The sequence below is a fragment of the Xiphophorus couchianus genome, chromosome 20, assembly GCF_001444195.1.
Source record: "Xiphophorus couchianus chromosome 20, X_couchianus-1.0, whole genome shotgun sequence".
In the NCBI taxonomy this organism is placed as follows: Eukaryota; Metazoa; Chordata; class Actinopteri; order Cyprinodontiformes; family Poeciliidae; genus Xiphophorus; species Xiphophorus couchianus.
Genome location: NC_040247.1, coordinates 1,390,603 through 1,411,132, shown reverse-complemented (window position 1 = coordinate 1,411,132; position 20,530 = coordinate 1,390,603). Strand labels below are relative to the sequence as shown.

Here is a 20,530-nt window from a genome sequence, read left to right as displayed (position 1 = left end):
AATGGAAAAGTAGCTAGTGAGGAAAAAATTATTTTTCTTAGTTGTATAGAATTATCTGGTTTCAGCTGTAAATATTTTTTTTCCAAATTTAGGTTTTCAAACAAATATTAAATTGCACTTTATTACAAAACGGTGTAGTTTGAATGTCAAGCAATTTAACAGAAAACAAGCACTTTCCAAACCCGTCGAACCCTGAGCTTTTCTTCCACTTCTTTTGTTAATTCAGACTCTCACCCCGTTGAGGCTTCCTTTGCGGTTGATGTCCTGAAGAACGGCTTTGTCCAAACCCAGCTTCAGGCTGGCCTTGTCGAACATTTCCCTCTCATACGAGTTTCTGGTGATCAGTCTGTAGACTTTCACGGCTTTGCTCTGTCCGATCCGATGGCACCGAGCCTGAGCCTGAAAGAAAACAAAACATAAAAAACCCAGACAAATCAACATTGGTTTTGCAGAAATGTAAAAAGAATGTGGTTTAATTGAATTGACCAATGGACCAAAAATAAATTCCAGCCTACTGGGATTTATGAAATTCAGATTTTTTTCTCAAAATGTTGACTAAACTCAAAATTCTGACTATTTTCTCAAAATTCACACTTTATTGTCATAATTCATATTATTCTCTTTCCAAATACTGACTTTTTCAGTATTCTAGATTGTTTCTCAAAATTTTCTCAAAATACTAACTTTTTTCTTCAGAATTCTGACTTTTTCTCAGAATTTCAACTAATTTTAAAATTCTAAGTTTTCTCAAAATTCTGACTTTTTCTCAGAATTCTGACTTTTTTCCCCCTCAAAATTCAGACAATTATCTAATTTTTTTTAAACTAATTTCAAGATTCCGACATTTGTCCAAATTCTGACTTTTTTCAGTGGCACTAATAGTCTTCCATAAGCCACATAAACATGTCTTAAATAAAACAAGTAGCAACTAAAGCAGCAGTTGACATCAGAACTTCTCTCTCATGGCTTCTGACTGCCCAGATTCAGCCGGTCCGGTCCAGTCTGATCCGGTCCAGTCCAAGCCGGTCTAGTCCAGTCTGGCCTGGTCCAGTCCAAGCCGGCTCACTGACCCACCTGCAGGTCGTTCTGCGGGTTCCAGTCCGAGTCGAAGATGATGCAGGTGTCGGCGGCCGTCAGGTTGATCCCCAGGCCTCCGGCCCGGGTGCAGAGCAGGAACACGAAGCGGTCCGAGTCGGGCTTGCAGAACCGGTCAATGGCCGCCTGCCGCAGGTTCCCTCGCACTCGGCCGTCGATGCGTTCGTACGTGTAGCTGAACGAACCAGAAGCAACGAGCAGATTTACACAAACTGTGGCTGTTACTACCTGTGGTTTTCTACACTGAAAGTTATCGTAGCTTAATTATTAAATTACATTTTTAAAATTAAAAATAAAATGTCAATAATCAATAAATACTCAAATCAAGTAAATAAATGCCCCCATAAAATACAGTTTCTAAAAATAAAAATTGTGAGAACTTATTTTGTCTCAATTTTATTTATTTCAAGATTTATATTATTTTACTGTTTATTATTTTATTTTGTTAAGCTACTTTACATATTTCATTACTTTATTACTCCATTTTTAATTTATGTATTTATATACACAATAAATAAATTAAAACTAAACACTAAATTAAAAAACTTATTTTTTTCCCCACATATATTTAGCTCTATTTTTTTCATTAGGACATTTAATTGTTATGGCCTGATATTAATAAAGTTTGAATTCTAGTGAACATTTAACACTGGAAGACACTTTAAATATCCAAAATAAACAAAACAACAAATAAAGTGAATTATGAAGTGTCTGTAAGCAAATTGTCCTTCAAAATAAAAGCCCTAGTTGAGACCAAAGCACCAGACTGAAGTCTTATCAACCGGTTTTTAGTAGAAAGGGAGAAAAATAATAAATCATGACATGGAAACTATTGAGTTTAATTATTTATCATGTGATTTATCGATTCAGTTGGACAGGCCTGTTATTCAGAGTCTGCCTGTGATGATCCGGCTCACCGCCTCTGGATGAGGTAGTCCTCCAGGATGTCCAGGCAGCGGACCATCTGGGAGAAGATCAGCACCTTGTGGCCCCCCGACAGCAGCTTGGGCAGCAGCTTGTCGATCAGAACCAGCTTCCCGGCCGCCTGGATCATCGCCTGCAGCTGGAAGTCGGGCGCCTCCGGGCTGTGGCTCTTCCTGAAGCTTTCCAGAATCTTCTCCTCCGCGCCTGAAGGAATCGGTTTGAATAAAAACGTTGTGGATCTGAACTAAACTTGCTCCATAAACGAGGCGCTACCTGTGATCAGGTACGGGTGGTTGCAGCACTTTCGGAGCTCCATCATGGTGTTAATGAGGTTCGGCATATTGTGTTGGTTTGCTCCTTTAGACAGGAAGGAGAAGTTCTTCTCCAGGATGGCCCGGTAGTATTTCTTCTGGATGTTCGTCAGCTCCACCTGGACACACAAAAAAAGCTCTGAAAACGACCAAAATAAGGAGAAGACTTAAACCGTCCTCAATAGAAACCCCACAACTGCAACAAAAATGTACCCATCAGGATGTGGAGCCATAATAAAGTTTTAGGCTTTTGATACTCAGAAATGTCTTTGTTTTTCTGAGATTTTACTCCAAATGTTTTGTTTCAACTTTTCAAACTCTGATATTTCTTTGTTTTTTCTAAGATTAAACTCAGAAATTATCTTGGGAAAAAAAAACTTTAACATTTCTGAGTTTGAAGAGTCAAATAATTTGTATAAAAAGCAGCAACATTTCTGAGCTCCAAAAGTTGTAAATTTGTGAGAAAACACTTTGAAGAGACTTGAAAATTTCTGAGTTTCACAAGTTGAACATTTTAGACTTTTGAATCTCTGAGATTTTCCTGCGTTTCCTAGAAATTTTCTGAGATAAATGTCAAAATTTCCTCATTTTTTCTTACAATTTTCAACTTTTCTACCTCAAAATTTTCCTCGTTTTTTTCTTAGATTAATCTAAGAAATGATCTAGGAAAAAAACATGGAAATTTTGGAGATTCACAAGTTGGATTTTTTTTTTACCCTCCAGGGGTTTTTTGTGTCTCTAGTGCCCCTTATATGAAAGTAGGCCGACAGGAAAGGAGGAAGAAAGGAGGGAAGACCTGCGGCAAACATCGTTGGGTCCGGGAGTCGAACCCGCGACGAGGACTTAAGGCCTCCAAACGTGGGTCGCGCTATCCCCTACGCCATCACGGCATGCACACAAGCTGGACATTTTTGACTTGAATCTGAGAAACGTTCCAAAAATTTAACATTTTCAACTTTTTTGATCTCAGAAATTGTTTTTTTTTTCCTAAAAAATTATTCTGAAAATTTCTGAGCTTTCTCTCACAAATTTACAACTTTTCAAACTCAGAAAAGTTTTTGTTTCTGTCTTGAAAATTTCTGAGCTCAATCTCAAAATGTCTTAGAACTTTGGCAGAAATTTACTTTCTATCTTGCAAAAGTGCTACGTAGCTAAGAGGGGTGAATTAGCAGCTACTTAGCGTTAGCCTCAACCGCTTTGAGTCATAGAACGTAATGAAGACGCACGACAGAAAAAAAGTGATGAAATAGTCCTCCATGACAAAATTTACAGCACAATTACATTTTTTTAAGTTATTTAAGACATTTTACAGTCTTAATGTTAGATACATGAATTGAAGACTACACTAGATGCTACGTTTGTGCTAATATTTCAGTTTGTTTTTCTGGATGCAGACAGATCTGAACCTCGATGATGGTTTCCTCTTTAGGCGCCAGATTTTTCTCCACATCGTCCTTCAGTCTCCTCAGCATCATTGGTTTTAAAATGGACTGAAGCTTCTTCACCTGTCGAGGAGCAGAAAGGAGATAAAACCACAAACGTCAACGTCGTCCTGGCGTCCTCGGTGCCGACCCGGAACCGTGCGGACCCACCTGCTCGTCCGTCTTCAGGTCTCCGAACTCCTCCAGGAAGGAGCTCTCTGAGGGAAACTGCTGCGGCTCCAGGAAGTTCAGCAGACTGAACAGCTCCTCCACCGAGTTCTGCAGCGGCGTTCCAGTCAGAAGCACCTTGTGTTCCTGTCAGGAAACGAACCACAACATGTTTCACAACTCGCATCACTGCCGGAGCAGCTGGAGACGCTACTGAGCGTGTGCGTGCGGACGCTGACCAGGTTCATGAGCTTCAATCCCTCCAGCAGCTTGCAGTTCCTGTTCTTGAGGCGGTGGGCCTCGTCGATCACAACGCAGCGCCACTGCAGCTTCTTCAGCTCCGGGCAGTCGGCCATGATCATCTCGAAGGTGGTGATCAGGCCGTGGAACTTCAGCCCGCCTGAGATCGTGTTGCCCTGCAGCAGAGGAGCCACGGCTCAAATTTAGGACTTTTAAAGACCAACATTAATGAAATTTAAGTCAAATGTTTTGTCATCAGAAGCGATTCCATTACAAATGTGCACAGAACTTTGATGGTCCTGCGCTAATGTTGAAAAAACACAATTGTCATTAAATAAGAAATGCAATTAAAATCACACATGAAGAATTTTGTTAACGTCATTAAAAAACGTCCTGTCATGTTTTTCATCATTTCTGCCAGCATTGACATCCGGTTGTAATGTATTAAAGTCAACTTTTAAAAAATGAAATGACGGCATTTTAAGGAAAATGGTGAAGCTGAACGTCTTCACCAGCCAGTTTGCTAGTTCAGCCACTTGGCTAATTTATCAAACTGGCTAAACTAGCTAACTGGCTATGGAGCAAAAACCATAGCTAACTGGCTACTAATGTAGCAACAAAATCTCATAGCCTAACTGAAGCTAATAAGCCAATAGTTAGCAGCTAGTTAGCGGTAGCCTCAACCGTCTGCGTGCGACTCAAACTTCTGCCTGACTGAAAAGTCCCGTGACATTTTATGGCTTTAGTTTTAGCTGGATGAATTTCTGGACGCCACAGAGGCACAGGTGACCTTTCACCTCCTGGTTTCCTACCTGCTGGTCTCTGTAGAACATCTCGTACTGCAGGATCATCTGGCGGCTGATCTGCGAGCCGTGGTACACGATGACGTTCATGTGCGTCCACGTGCGAAACTCCCGCTCCCAGTTGGTGATGGTGGACAGCGGGGCGATGATGAGGAACGGCCCGCGGATGCCCATGTTGAAGATTTCGTACAGGAACGTGATCGACTGGATCGTCTTCCCCAAACCCATTTCATCTGCCAGGATGCAGTTTTTCCTGAAAACGAGCAGAAGGTGAGCGGGAGGGAAGAGGCCAGAAACCCGAAATGGCTTCCCAGTGGGTCTGGGCACTCACCGGTTGTACCAGTTGAACATCAACCAGTTCATTCCCTCCAACTGGTATTCTCTGAGCTGGTTTCCGTTCCGGTAATCTCTGGAGCGATCCAGCTTCTGCCATTTATCTGGAGGTGGGCGTTCCTGCCAGACGAAAAATGTAAAATAACGTTTCCAAGATTAATAAACAAAATAAAACATTAAAAGAACTTTAATTTTACACATTTACACAAGTAAAGAAACAGTTATTTTATCACATATTGGTATTTTTATTTGTATTAACATTTCCTATTATTCTAACCATCTTTTAATTCATTTAGTTACCTTTCACTTATTAATTAATTTATCTATTTTATTTGTTTATCACGTTTTTTGGCCGATTAAGGGAAAGTTTTTATTTATTATATTGCATGGGCTGATTAAGAGGACATTTGGGTTTATTTTTTGTACTTATTTTTTAATTAATTTTTATCTATTTGTCATATTCTGTGGGTTGGTTAAGAGACATTTTAATTATTGTTTTTATTTATTTATTTTATTATTATATTTACAATATTATATAGACTGATTAAGTTTTTATTTGCTTATTTATTTCTTTATTTTTATTTATTTATCATATTTTATGCTAAAAATAAGTTTTTATTGTGTTTATTTTTACTTATTAGTTTTATTAATTTATTTGCCATATTATATGGGTTGGTTAATTACAAGAAGGTTTTTAATTATTCACTATTTATTAATTAAATGGTTTTTATTTTCCATACAAGTTTTTATTTATGTTTCTTATAGGTATTATTAATTCTTTTGATAATTATGCTGTATTGTAATATTTTTCATTTATATCTTTTTATATTCATCAATTTCCTCTCTTTATTTTGACTTATTTCTCCATAGATATATTTTGTACTAATTTTTGCACTTATATTTTGTTCCTACAGTTATTATCTGCAGTTGATGTAAAACGATGGTTATTTTAGCCAAACAATGTATGTAAAATAAAGCTAGATAAAATAATAAAGTGTATTTGAGGCCCTGAATCAACAGAGATCTGACACGGCTGTGCTGATCATATTCACGCCGTCACTTGTCAGGACTTGAACGTCGTTCCTTTTAATTTCTGTTCCTCTCACCATGTGCCTGAGGTCCGCCGGCCGCTTCTGGATCTCCTCGAACTCCCGGATCTTCTCCGGGTCCAGGTCCTCCTGCAGCTCCCAGGTCGCCTCCTCGTACGACAGGCTGCACCACTTCACCAGGTAGTGGGTCACCTCCTGCAGCCGGGCAGAAGCACACGCTGCGTCGCCGCGCTCAACAACCTCCAGGAAATAAAACTGCCTGTCTGGGAACGTACCTCGCCTGTCTCTGTATCCGTGGTAACGGCCACTTCCAGGACGCGGTCGACCTCCACGTAGTCTGGGTTGAATATGTCGTCGTCGGGCTGAAGGAGAAAAACGGAGACGAACAACAGTTTGGTCGCTGCAGCCAACGATCAACTCAGTGATCAAATATTCTGGTGATTAATCAATAATTGGAAAAATTATTGATATTTGGCACTTTCATTTAAAATGCAGTTGAACTAATAATTAAAATGATATTTTAAACAATAAATGCAGTAACAGTATTCCTTTAATAAACCATCATTTGTAGCTTAAAACAATACTTCCACCATCAGAGCTCAGGCCTTTCTGCTTGACTTCACATCAACACATTGTAGGGATTTTCTGTTGATTATTTTTTATTATTAACTGCAAATAAAGAGGAGATTAATTTACAGAATCTGAACAAAGTGGAGCTAACTCTGCCACTTGAGGAGTTCTGGTTAGAACAGATTAGTAAGACTTTTCATCTTTTCATTATTTGTACAGTTTTTGGCTTAATTTCTGCTCTGGGTGTGTTGTTCTATACAGCCTTTTTTGAGTCTGTATAGTCTCGCTAATGATTAATCGAATACTAAATGAGTTGACGATAAATTCAACAATTGATTAATCTCTTCAGAAAGTCAGGAAGTTTCACCTCAGTGAACAGGTGCTTCATCTGAGCCTGTTTGGTCCTGAACCGTTTGATCTTCTGGTGGATTCTGGGATCTTTCTCCAGCTCTTCCAAAGTGGCCCATTTGCAGTGCAGGTAGGAACTACAAGCGTAAAAAATAAAAACAAAATTATGATTTAAATCATGCAGCTTTCACTCTGTTTTTCTCCATTTGGACACAAAATCAATAAAATTCATTATGAACTAATGGCAGAAACTTACAGAAGAGGAAAAACTCTTAAAAAAAATAAGAAATCTGACCTTTTTATCAGAAATCCAACTTTTGATCTCAGAAAAAATTAAATCACAATTTAGAGAAAAGACAGAATCCTGAAAAGTCCAAATTTTAATTTTTAAACTCAGGATTTTGAACCAGCTAAGTTTGAATCCATCCAGCTATGTTTTATTCATTATCCTGAGAATGAATTACAGAAAACAGAATAACTGCTGTACAGAGGAGTCTCCAGAGGCGCTCTGACTTCGGGAGCTAAAACGTTTCCTGAACGGATAAATAACTGCTGCCTGGGAACAGCAGTCCCACAAAACCAAAAACCACAACACAGCATTTCTAAACACAAACTGCTGTTAGTGGGCAAAAGCCAAAGAAATGTCATAAAAATGGTTAACGAAGGAGATTTAACGGAGCTCAGTTCAGGCCTTAAGGTTCCAGTCAGACATAGAATATCCACATAAAAACCGCTTGAAACGTTTATTTTTTAATGAATTTATTCAGGAATAACTCGGGATTTGCTTTGATTTGTCCAATCCCTCAAATTCAACTGATCGCTGCAGCTAAACTCAAACATATTCACAATGGTGGCCATAATTTCGCTAACAGCAGAGCTAATAGCATTTGGCGCTAATGCTAACTTTGAAAACATTTAGCTGTACTACATCTACTACTTTCGCTACATGGTTGAATTTTGTGCTTTAGCATTAGCTTCCGCTAAGTACCGTGTTGGTTTAGAGCTTTAGCATTAGCGGAATAATGTTTATGATCAGTGCAGCCATTTTCAAACTTTTTGCTATGTAATCTGTAAAGTTAAAGATAATTGAGGGACACCTTTTTTCTTTTATTCAAAAGTTGTTGTTTTGCTAAATGTTTTCACTTTCTTAAAGAAAAACTAAGAAAGTGAAAAAGTCTGAATTGTGCAGAAAACAAGAAGCGTAAAACATTTCAGATCTGAGACAAAAATGACTAAAAACCATGTTTTAAACTTTTTTTATGTTTATTCTACAAAGCAAGAAAAATGGTTGATTAAAAAATTAATACTTTGTGATTTTAGACTTTGTGTTGTCTGTTTCTTTTTTGAAAGTGAAATTTTTTTACTGCATCAACCTCCAGGTGGAAAAGCAAATCTGTGCTGAGTTTGGTTGGAAGTCGAGGACCGCAAAACATCACTTCAAGGGCCGCAAACGGCCCACGAGCCACACTTTGGACACAACTGGATTAGTGTTTGATATTCATGAATGTCATGTCCTTTCAAGAATAACTTTAACTGGGGCGTGTCGTGGTGGCGTAGGGGACAGTGCGACCCATGTTTGGAGGCCTTGAGTCCTCGACGCGGCTGTTGCGGGTTCGATTCCCGGACCCGACGATATTTACTGCATGTCTTCCCTCCTGTTCTTCTCCGTTTCCTGTCAGCCTACTGTCATATAAGGGACACTAGAGCCCACAAAAGACCCCCTGGAGGGGTAACATAGAAAAAAAGAATAATTTTAACTGGCATTTTCTGTTTCTTAGTTGAATCATTAAACAAATATTTTAATATTTATTAAATCTGAAGAAGTTTGGATTTATTTTGGATTCTCTCAAATATAAAGCAAAAATAAACTTACTCAAAGGCACAAACCCCCACTGGTATATAGTTAAATATCCTTAAATGTGGGTTTTTAATACTTTCTTAATAGAGTGCAGTAAATTAAGTCAGCAGAAGTAGATAAATAAACCATAAATCGGAATATTTGTTTTTAACATTGAACAAAATCAAAAGTTGATAAAGAGACTCACAAATTTCTGTATTTGACATAAAACTCCTCCATGTCCTCCGTTTGGTCCTCTGATGAAGTCTTAAGATACAAATTAAATGCACATTCTTAGGAAAATCAATCAACATTATTTCTGACATAAAAGTAATTCAAAATCTGGATGTATTCAGGATTTTAAGTAAAGGTAGATTTTTTTTTTACCTCTTTCTTCATTTTTCTGACAGCCAGAATTTTCTCGATGATGTTGGCCTCGTCCTCTGGAGGTTCCTGAGACACAGAAACAATAAAACTACATTCAAACGGCAGAAATAAGGAAGAACCATAAAATAAACTGTAGAAAACAACTAGAAACATTTAAACCATTAAAATCTGAAACCAGGATGAATCTTTTTAGGGCTGAAACGATTCCTGGAATGGTTCCAGTTCCTCGATTATTAAAATTCCTTGAGGAAAATTTCCCTGCCTCGAAGCTTCGTTAATTTATGTTTTATTATTTAGCGCACCGTGTTTCGCCGGGACATTATTTGCGTTACGCAGAGCTCTGACTTCCTCCTCTGAGTTGTTGGCGAAAACTAAGTGTTAGCAGCATAATGTCCAATTTTCAAGTTCAGCCCGTGGGGATTTTATTGATCCATGATAATGTCCAGGTTTTCATCGTTTTTTGGGAACCAATAAGCATCTTTAAAATGACTGGCGCCATGCCTGCAGTACGGCAGCCTTTCTCCTCCTGGAGCTGCTGGTTCAGAGCGAACGGCAGGAAGAGCTGCAGGTATTAATACAGGTGAGCTGATGAACACGGCGGGCGGCTGAGTAGCTGATGGTTACAGTGTAAGTGTAGCTTTACGGACGAACCGCACAATAAATCTTATATCATCCCGGTCTGAACAAACGGCTGGCGGAGCGTCGTGGCGGTTCATGGCTGGTAGACAAGTTTCTGAGTGTGACGAACTAAGGTGCCGTAAAAATCCTGCAATATGTTTGTCTTACGTTCGTCTCCTGGTCTACCGGTCGTCTTTCCCCCCAGACTTACGTTCGTCAGTCCCCTGGTCTATTTGCTCCCTTCCACCCCCATCTTTCGTTCGCCTGCCCCCCCATCCCCAACATCCCAACTCCAGGCGACATTTCCCGTATTCTCAAACCCAAAGCTTGACAGGTATGGGGCAAGGTGAGCGTTCATCTATTAAACATAAACATAGAGATGAATACATAAACTAAAAGCTGGAGCATAGACATTTTTTATAAGCGTATTTGTGAGCCTGCCTCTTTATTATTAAATTTAATATAATTTCAGATTTTTGTATTACTTCAGGTTAACTTAGAAAGTGATCTATTATTATTACAGGTTAGTTTTCTAAACTACAGAAAAGTAACTGTTAGGGAAGCTCAAATATGAAAAATTGGACTGATATTGATATCCGATAGTAACACTGGTGTTGTGCCAGATTTACCAATATTTTACTTTATAAATTTTTTTATCCAATTACTCGATTAATTGAAAGACTAATCGATAGATTACTCAATTACTAAAATATTTGTTTACAACAGCCCTGATCGTTTAGTTTTTTCCAGGCAGATTTTTCCGGACCGGACCAGAAGTGTGAGCGGTGTCGTACTTCTGCCTGCCATGCCAGAGCCGTAGCGTTGAGCGCCGAGATGCGTCCGGCTCCCAGAACGGCGATCGTCTCTCCGTCGTCGTCCACCACCTTGAAGTCCAAGTCTTCGTTGTACTTCCTCCTTTTGACCTGTCGACCCGAACGCCGCTTCTGCAGAACGGGCCGAGGACAAAACAAATAAAGTTAATTCAAAAACACTTACTGGACACAGCTCCTTCAGACTTTCAAAGGTTCTTTAATCATGGTAGGAATAAATAAACAAAACAACAAATAAAATGAATTATGAAGACCCTGTAAACAAAATTGTCCTACAAAAAATGTAAGCATGTTGCAAAAAGCATTAAATCAATTAACCACATAATAAATTAAAATAAGCTCAATGGTTTCCATTTGCATGATTTATCGTTTTTCTCTTTTGTCTCTTTTTACCAAAAACTGGACGACTAAAGTCTTCAGTTTGGTGTTTTGGGCTTTATAAATCATTTTATTTGTTGGATATTTAAAATTTGCTCCAGTTCCAGTGTTAAATGTTCATTAGGATTCTAAGTTTATTGATCTTTGAGTATAAAATGTTCTGGCATTATGGCGCTATCACCATTATATTACTTGAAAATGGTCTCAAAACAACAATATTATAGTTTATCGTAATAAATTCTGGCACAATTCAACTAAAAGGCCTAGTTGAAACCAAAGCACCAGATTGAAGACGTTTATTACCCAGTTATTGGTAAAAAAGAAAAAACACTAAATGACACAAATGGAAGTGATTAAGCTCGTTTTAATTTATCATGCCATTAATTGATTAATTGCTTATTGTGACCAGTCTATTAGTAACCAATTCAGTATTTCCAAGTAACTTGACCAACACTAGAAACAGGTTACAAAAAGTCATAAAACTTGACTTTGGAATATTTTTATTTTTAGTTTATTGTTTAGTTTTACTTTATGCATTTTGTTGTGTAGTGTTTGTGTATTCCTCCTGAACTCACAGCGTTGTCCAGGGGGTCCTGGCTGTCGTCGCCTCCCATGTTGAGCGCCGACGTTGAGGTGGCGTCGTCGCTCTCTGCCCCCTCCTGGACGGCCAGGTCCTGGTTTCTCCTCTTCCCTTTCTTCTTCTTCTCCAGTGGCGCCGCACCTGGGTCTCTGAAGGAACAACAGCATTGATTCACAACCGGAAAGTTAAATAAGAGCGTAAATCTAAATATTTAGCTTTGTTTTCAGTTCAAAAGCTGGGATGAGAAAGAAGAAACGAGACTCACCACTCTGAGCATTTTCAGCTAACTTTGATTTGCCTTGTTGCTGAAAATGTGCTACATAAATGAAATTACATTTCCTTACCTTAACCCTAACTCAAAATGAAACAGTATTGTTATTATAGTTGGGGTGTGGAGGTAATCCATCTATAGATCATCCAGTACAGTTTACATTTTTGAGTTTGTTTTGGTATGCAAGTAATTCTTCAAATTTAAATTTAATTTAAATCTTATAAAAATAATAGCACAGATGCATTTTTAAACATTTGACCAAATGTTCTGGAACTTTGCTGGGTTGCTAGGTAATGGGCTGGGCCTGGCTGGCGGTTGCTAGGTAACGGCTCGTTACATTCCGGAGGTTTCTAAACCGACTCCTTTCCCAAAAAACATTAAGTTATTTCCAAAAAGCTGAGTTACCTAGAATAACGTTTTTTAAAAAAACATGTAAATAATAATAATAATAACTGAGTTGGCAACAGAAGTGACGACAATATATTTACACTTATTACCACTGATGGACGCTAAGAAGCTAGTTAGCCAGCTAGCTAACAGGAGTATATTAGCAGCTAGTTACTGACTGCCTCACGTCACAGAACACGAGTCAAACTTTTGCCTGATATAAAAGTTTCGCAAGAAAAACTACGTACGAGTTCAAATAGTCCTGCCACAATAAAATTTAAGACCTGTGATTAGCATATTTAAGGCCAACCTGTGTTTGGCCTTAAATATGCTAATTTAAGACTTTTAAGACCTGAATTTAAGACTTTTCAAAAGACTTGCAGACTGCTTACTGATATATATATTTTTTGTGTAAATATGGCAGCAAAGTTGCTAAGTTGTGGTGATTCTTGTTAACCATGCAGACGTGAGCTGGTGGCCAGATCTCTTCACTTTATTCTCTGAGGTTTGCTTTGCTTTCATTCCTTTATTTTTACTTCATTACTGTCTTTCATGCTTGAACCTTCCTCTCTGCTCCTGATAAGATTAGTCATATCATGATTTTAGGTTGTTAAAGAGTCGACACTCTCAAATCCAAGGTGTAAAACTTAATTATGAAGTTGTACAAATATTAGTTTCTGTAGCCTGAGGAAACAAACAGCTCCTAAATCTGTTAGCAGGCAGCAGCTGGCTGAACCGGGTTGGTTGCATCTTTTAGGATCCTTCGGGCGCTCTGAAGACAGACCATAATAGTCTCTGATGAGTTTAATGATGTTCTGAGCAGTTTAATTTACCTGCTGTAAAATCTGCATCTACATTCAGACCCAGTTCGCGACTTTATGCAGGATGGGTTCTGCTCAGGAGTTTGGCTCCTTTAAGTTTCATTTAAAGTCGAGGAATTAGGCTAGTGACAGGAACTGACTGACCAAAACACTCAGAAATCTGATCCTTTTCTGTTCACTGAATGCACCACACCGAAGCTCTGTCAATAACACTTTTTTGAGGGAAGAAAATACACTTAAAGTTTGGTATTTTCAGTATTAGTGAAGTTTCTAATAAAGGGGTATCTGCAGGTTTTAGCAAGTCAAATTTAAGACTGTCAATGTAGGGATTGGTTGGGAGACTGCTGCATTACAATCAAGCATGGCAAAAACTGTCAATGTTTGTGGCTTTTGACAGCGACTTTAGGTTTCACACACTGAATATTGCTCTCTTAAAGGGGTAGTAACATGTAAAAATAAACTTTTACATCATGTTATTCTGTCATCAAAAACATACCTGGAGTGTTGCTTTAATTCTTTCACACATGTTTGAGAAATCCTTTTGTCTCCATAGCAACCACTGAGTTGTGCAAAACCCCTGGATGGACCTAGCCCCGCCCACGAGGTGCAGCTCCTCCCAAACTCAGCTCCTTCAGACTAGCCAGCAGCAATTAGCAAACATCTGTTTGAAGTGCGTATCAGCTGAGCTCACTATAGGAGCTACTTCTCAGTGAAATGCTGGTAAAGGCGTCGTTAAAGGGTTAATAGAGGAGTCATGTTGTGACGACGTCCTGGAGGTGGAGCTTCAAAAAGGGCAGGAGTTTTTAATTATCACACTCATTTTCATTTATCATGCGATTCATTGACATACTTCTTATTGTGACAGGCTCACTACGACCTGTCTTATTTAAGCAAGAAGATAATTTGCTTTTAACTAGATGTAAATATCATTATAATGAGTTTATGAAAGCGAAATGCAGCAGACTGAGCTATAAATGCGCCATGTGTCACCAGCTTCACTCTGAAGCCCTGGAAGCACCTGAAACCAACCTTTCCAGTTGTGCCCTTTGTTGGTTATTTGAGTCATACAGCTTGATTCTGCTTTTCCAAGCTTGTGGTTGTTCTTACTTGGGCTTGCGGCCCCTCTGCTTTGGCGCCGTGGGGGCTGCAGTCTTGCTGTTGGCCTGGCCATGACTCTTCCCATGGATCTGGACGGCCTGGCTGTTGTTTACTTGAGGCCCTGCTGCAAGAGTGGAAAACAGAAAGACGGTTGGGACACTCGTTAGTCCAATAAAATCTGTTTTTGGACTGGAGATGCTGTAATTTGAATTTCTAATTTTGAATTAGCTGAGTTTGAGGAGCATGTCGCCAATTTAAAACATTTGATAGTAATCTACATTCTAGGTAAAGTAAAATAAAACAAAATATTAGGTTTTGAAATGTCTCTCAAATACACCCAATACACCTGACTGGTCTGAGAACAAAATATTAACTTAGCAAGAAATTTCCTAATTTCAGTAACATTGTTTAACATAAAAAATATACGGCGATCAATAAGTCATTGAGATGTTAAAAATAATAAACATTCATTACATTGAAACAGTCCAAATAAGTCATGTTAAGGTAAATTATAATGGTAAATGACACTCAAAAGTTACAACAAAATAAATAAATCTAAAAAATGTCCTTGCCAAGTTTTCTGCTAATTAGCGGATAGAAAAAAATTTGGTTATTCTGACTAAACAAAAACAAGAAAATTGAAATTTAAACACTTCTAAGGATTTCAAGAACCTGTACAAAACCCTGCAACTAGGGCTGGATGGCATGGCTGAAAAATGACGATGTAAGCGTTTCATATCAGTCGATATCAATAATTATTGATTAGTTGTTTTATTTAAATACCTGAAATACTGTCAGACTGGTGGCGTAACCTTTCCTGTTTTATCCAGTTTTCTCTCCACGATATTCTTTATCTTTTGTCAGTCATGAGGCACAGTGGCAAAACCTGAAACTGCTGCTGCGCAAGTTACTCAGCAGGTTGTTGCTAGGCAACCAAAGAGTGACAGAGTTAGTTGATGCCACCAACATCGCTTAGCTAGTCATGAGAGGATGAGTCTTTCCTCTGCCTCCTTCCCAGAATGCTTTGCAGTTCTGGATCAGAGTTCAGTTGAAATTGTTGAATATTATATCTGACGAATAATCAGATGCAGATGCAATATTTATGGTTTTGATTTTTCCGGCGCTAATTACGATATAAGAATTTCATGTCAGTAGATATAGATAATTATTGATCTGTTTTTTTGTTTTAAATATCTGAATATCTGAAATACTGCCAAACACTGCCGTGACCTTTCCCAGTTTTATCCACAGTTTTCCCTCTACACAGCTGTTGCTAGGTAACCAAAGATTGAATGAGTTGCTAAGTAACGAAACGATTAGTGAGTTAGCTGATTCCACCAACCTAGCTTACTTAGTTAGCAGTGAGAGGTTGAGCGGCTAAAGCCTTTCCTCTGTCTACATCTCCCAGAATGCTTTGCAGCTTTGGATCAGCATTCAGTGAAATTATTGATTATTCTTTTTTTTTTTTTTACCCCTCCAGGGTTTTTTTTTGTGGGCTCTAGTGTCCCTTATATGGAAGTAGGCTGACAGGAAAGGGGGAAGGAAAGGGGGGGAGACATGCGGCAATCGAACCCGCGACAGCCGCTTCGAGGACTCAAGGCCTCCAAACGTGGGTCGCGCTATCCCCTACGCCACCACAGCATGCCCGATTATTGATTATTCCATCAGATATTATTGATTTATTGTTCAACTGTAGCTGCAACCTAAACGCATTAATAAAAATGAAGCCATTTTGGACGTTTCTACAAACCTTGGTTCGCTGGGACAGGAGGGAGGACCTTAACCTTTGGTTTCCGACCTCTTTTCCCAGGAATTTTGACCGGGACTGGAACCGGTCCAGAAGCCACGGGCGGCTCCGAGGTTTTCCCACCTGCCGCATTTCTGGGATCTGCACTGCTCTCCTTCCGGCTGCCCTTCCCCTTGGTGCGCCGCTCCTTCCTCTCCTTGCCCTCCTTGGGCTCTTTGCTCCTCCTCAGCGTCAGCACAGTCGTCTCCTTCTCCTCCTTTTGTCTCTTTGGTTTGCTGCTCTCCTTCTCCTCCTCTTCGGCTTCGACTTTCTCCCACTGCCTCTTGTCCTTTTTCTTTCGTTTCTTCTTCACCCTGCCCCCACCTCCTCCCTCATCTTCCTCATTCAAGGAAGCATGGGACCTGGCGGCGTGCAGGCCGACCGCCGCACAGTGATTGGCTGTTGATGTGCTGCCCACTGGGGTGAGGATCCGGAGCTGTTGCCTGGAGCCGACGACCAGGTGTCCCCGAGGGATTGTGGGAACTGCGGTATGTGCGATGCTGCCTTGGTCCGAGGCGGCGACGGCGACGGCAGGGGAGGCTGGAGGCGGCGTGTGCTTCGGGAGGCCAGTGAACATCTGGAATCAGGAAAACAAAAACACAGCTGAGCACCTGAGTCAAGTCGACCTCACCACCTTCTTCAAATTTAACAAAATTGGTGTTGAACATTGACCTGCAAAAATTTTAATTTGTGCCGCTATCCTTTTAAATTTATTAATAAATGTTTCCAGAGGTCATGAAAGGTCATCCAGCCCAATTTCTAAGAATCAGATTTATGACCTCCTGTTATAAAAAGCTGAGGTTTGTCACTTAACAGCAAATGTTTGCTTCCATGTGAACTTCAAAGTTGGGCAATTTCACAAAACATCAATAAACAGCTAAACAGAAAAACAACATGGATTTATTTGCTTGAGTAAAAAAAGCTTAGTGGGACATAAAGGTGTAAAATTCAGTAATAAAACTAGAAACAGTCAAGATTGAAAAATAAAAAGTGACAGGAGGAAGGATCACTATATGCTATGTTAAATGTCAAACACTCAAAATTTAAATAAACTAATCCAAATGATTATTTATTACAGAAAGCAGAAATGTCAATAAACAACAAGCACAAAATAGAAAAAAATGAACGTTATTACAATAATCCACAGGGCAGAAGGTGAATTTAGGGAATAAAAGCAACTAACAGTAATACAGCTTCTAATTAAGTATCATCACCTGGTGTTACGATAAATCAATTAATCGCACGATAAATTAAAACTATCGACATCATTTTAATTATCGGCATTATTGTCTCTTCTGTCCTTTTTCTCTTTCTGTTAATGACACTGAATGAAAAAAGGCTCAACTCCGGTGCTCTCCACTGACCTCTGACCTCATTTCCTTTGTGTAAAGCCCAGCCGATTTTCGGCCCATTTTCAAAACCTGACAGAGACCACACATTAGCCGACAGAAATCCTTGGTATAACGGTTCGATCGGGTTCGGTCCTGCCGTGTGGTGTCCAACAATGGGCACCAAATAATGGCTACAAGTTCAGTGAACTAATTTTAAAACCAGGCATTAATCAATGCTTTACTATAATCTACCTGCAATGCATGTAGCTAGTGTCAGCGTAAAGTCCTGACTGAATGAAAATCATTATAAACTATTTACGTCACGTTAACGAAGAACAGCTGAAAAGTTACCGGGTTTATCAACTGCAGTATTTCGCTCCAACTCCTCCTCTTGTCATTTCTATATTCTTTGCATGTTGAATAAACATTAATGTTGTTTCCACATATCATCTCCAATGTCCGCTGGACTTCGGGTTGCGCCGTGTCAGCTGTTTGGGATTCCCCTCCGTAATTTACCCTCAGAAAGTGCAGAGGAGAATCCGCGCTTTCTGATTGGCTGCCTGTCACATTCAACAGGCTGCGTTAAGATCCCAGTCGGGGAAAACCCCTGATTTAGATCGGAGCGATGATCTACCATAACACACCACACAATCTTAGAAAGACCAACGATCTAAGATTGTTGTAAGGGGAAAAATAGGAGCAAAAAATCATGTAGTGTGAACTATTGCATCAGGTAGTCGATGTGCCCATTTTCTCTATTTAAATCTAATTATTACTGAAGGGCAACATAATATACAGACTTCATAATCTGCACTCTTGGTTGAATGCAGTATTTATTTCCACTTTGGCTTTATGTTTAGTTTTTTTTTTCAAGTGAGTCTTTTGTTAATAGAGACTGAGAATCCATTTTATTTTTGTTTTTGGTTGTTTTGTTTATTTTGTTTATCAGCTCCAGTGTTAAATATTCTTTTGAAAATAAAGTGTATCTATCTTTGGCAGGAAATCGCATGCATTATTATGTCATTTCCATTAAATCAGTGTAAAAAGGTCTTCAAACAATATTATCGTTTATTGCAATAATTTTTGAGACAATTAATCGCTCAGCAAAATTTGTTGTCGTGACAGGCCTACCTGGTGTTTATATTTCCAACATAGATGTTAGGAAGAAAGCTTGTAGTAAAGTATATTTTTATATGACATAGAGGATAATTTGTGTGGGGATAATAGTGGTAAAACTGGAGAAAAGTCCCATTCTGAGCACGCGCCGTTGAATCATGCTGTGACTAAACACTTAACGGGCAGAATATTCCTCTATCGGCCTGCAGGACGCCGCAGCCTTTTGGGCTCACGCAACACAGACGGCACGAGTGTTAAAATGATTAAACCGCCTGCAAGACGTAAACAAACCAAACATATGTGAACCATGCCAGACTGCTCTGCGCAGAAACATCCAGGATGCTTAAATATTCTGTTTCTATGTGTTTCCCAGACACATGTTACAGACAAAGGTTATAAACATAAATTTAAATTGGACTCTGTCTCTTTAAGAAGTTCCTGCTCTTTCTGAAACTCATTCCAACATGGCTCCTCTTTAAGCCTTCACGTTTCTACCAGCATTGCTCTGACGAGTAGCTCCTATAATGAGCTCAGCAAATGCACCAGGTGTTTGCTAAAAGCTGCTGGCTAGTCTGAAGGAGCTGAGTGGGGGAGGAGCTGTACCTCGAAGGAGGGGCTAGGTCCACCTAGCCCCTCAGCTGAATGGTTGCCATGGGGATTGAAGGATTTCTCAAACATGAATTACAGAATCAGGTATGTTTTTGATGAGGAAATAACTTTAACATGATGAAAAGCTACAAAAAAAGAAGTCAATTTTATGTGATACTAATGCATAATAAAATCCTTTAAGTAATGAAAGTTACTTCTATCAGAAATGTCAGATTTATCTACTACAAATGAATAAATAGATGAACAACAACAGATGATCAATGAGGGTGAACAAGAAAACAAATGAAAACCTGCAGATGTGTTCTGCTTTGTCTTCTTCATGTTTAATTCGTTCGTTGGTTGAAAAAGTGCTTTCCCTTCCCGACGTTCTTTTTCCCCACATTAGTCACATTTCAGTGTTTCAGGACATAAATATATTTAAATATTTGTCAAAGTTTGATTCCTTATCTGTTTTTTTCCATACTTCATACCTGAGACTGTATGTGAAATGTAACATAAAAGCCCGTGTTTAAAAATCTCTCAATGTAAGTTTGATTTTTAATTAAAAGATAATGTGAAATGTTTTATTTCTCATATTTTTGCACTTAAAAACTTGAGACTAAAAGTAATATTTGAATCACTTTACATTTTAAGCAATAAAATGTTTTTTTATTTGAAAAAGGAAATTAATTGTTTTTAACAAGCATTTTCTCTCATGTTTCTTTTACTGTTTTATTTTGTTTTTTTCTGCCTTAAGTACAGAATAATGTGTTGGGTAAAACATATAAAAGAAACGGTGTTGGATCAAATTAGTTTATGCTTCTGCCTAACTCCTTTTCAAACAGTTATTTAAATATAAATAATGGTATTTAACCTGTGAATGTGAGATAAATAAACTTTAACTAGCTTCAGTAACTGCTGCAAAACATAAATTTTTATTACATTACTACAGTAGCTTAATCATCAGAATAATTAATACAATAATTAATTCATTCATTTTATTAATAGTTTACAACAGCTGGAGAGTTTGTGATATATTATGCAAGAAAGAAGATGTTTGCAGTGAGAAAATGTTTCCCTGGATGAAGTCGGTTTAAAGTCCTAGTTAAAGCTGCAGAAATGTTCATAAACCCGGGAAGTTTTCTTTATCTGCTGCAGAAGACGGAGCGAGTTTTTCCTGCAACCAGCCAGGGATCGATGCAGCCTGCAGGAACTCCATCCGTCTGACTCCGATCGCTAC

General features: G+C 38.8%; 1 protein-coding gene across 8 annotated transcripts in view; it reads right to left on the bottom strand.

Moving 5' to 3' along the window:
- The window catches only part of chd6 (chromodomain helicase DNA binding protein 6), a 68,233-nt gene that overhangs the window by 27,112 nt on the left and 20,591 nt on the right, over positions 1-20,530 (bottom strand). For 7 of the 8 annotated variants that reach the window (XM_028003145.1, XM_028003144.1, XM_028003152.1 and 4 more), the window contains exons 3-20: positions 16,220-16,832; positions 14,479-14,593; positions 11,888-12,041; positions 10,899-11,048; positions 9,487-9,552; positions 9,308-9,366; positions 7,282-7,399; positions 6,620-6,706; positions 6,402-6,539; positions 5,294-5,415; positions 4,972-5,215; positions 4,159-4,335; positions 3,923-4,066; positions 3,737-3,835; positions 2,293-2,449; positions 2,013-2,223; positions 1,075-1,270; positions 235-399 (exon numbers count right to left, since the gene is read on the bottom strand). In XM_028003145.1, the coding sequence (XP_027858946.1) occupies positions 235-399; positions 1,075-1,270; positions 2,013-2,223; positions 2,293-2,449; positions 3,737-3,835; positions 3,923-4,066; positions 4,159-4,335; positions 4,972-5,215; positions 5,294-5,415; positions 6,402-6,539; positions 6,620-6,706; positions 7,282-7,399; positions 9,308-9,366; positions 9,487-9,552; positions 10,899-11,048; positions 11,888-12,041; positions 14,479-14,593; positions 16,220-16,832 (3,015 nt within the window). The remainder of the gene's footprint in view (positions 1-234; positions 400-1,074; positions 1,271-2,012; positions 2,224-2,292; positions 2,450-3,736; positions 3,836-3,922; positions 4,067-4,158; positions 4,336-4,971; positions 5,216-5,293; positions 5,416-6,401; positions 6,540-6,619; positions 6,707-7,281; positions 7,400-9,307; positions 9,367-9,486; positions 9,553-10,898; positions 11,049-11,887; positions 12,042-14,478; positions 14,594-16,219; positions 16,833-20,530) is intronic. The other variant, XM_028003150.1, reaches the window with a different exon arrangement.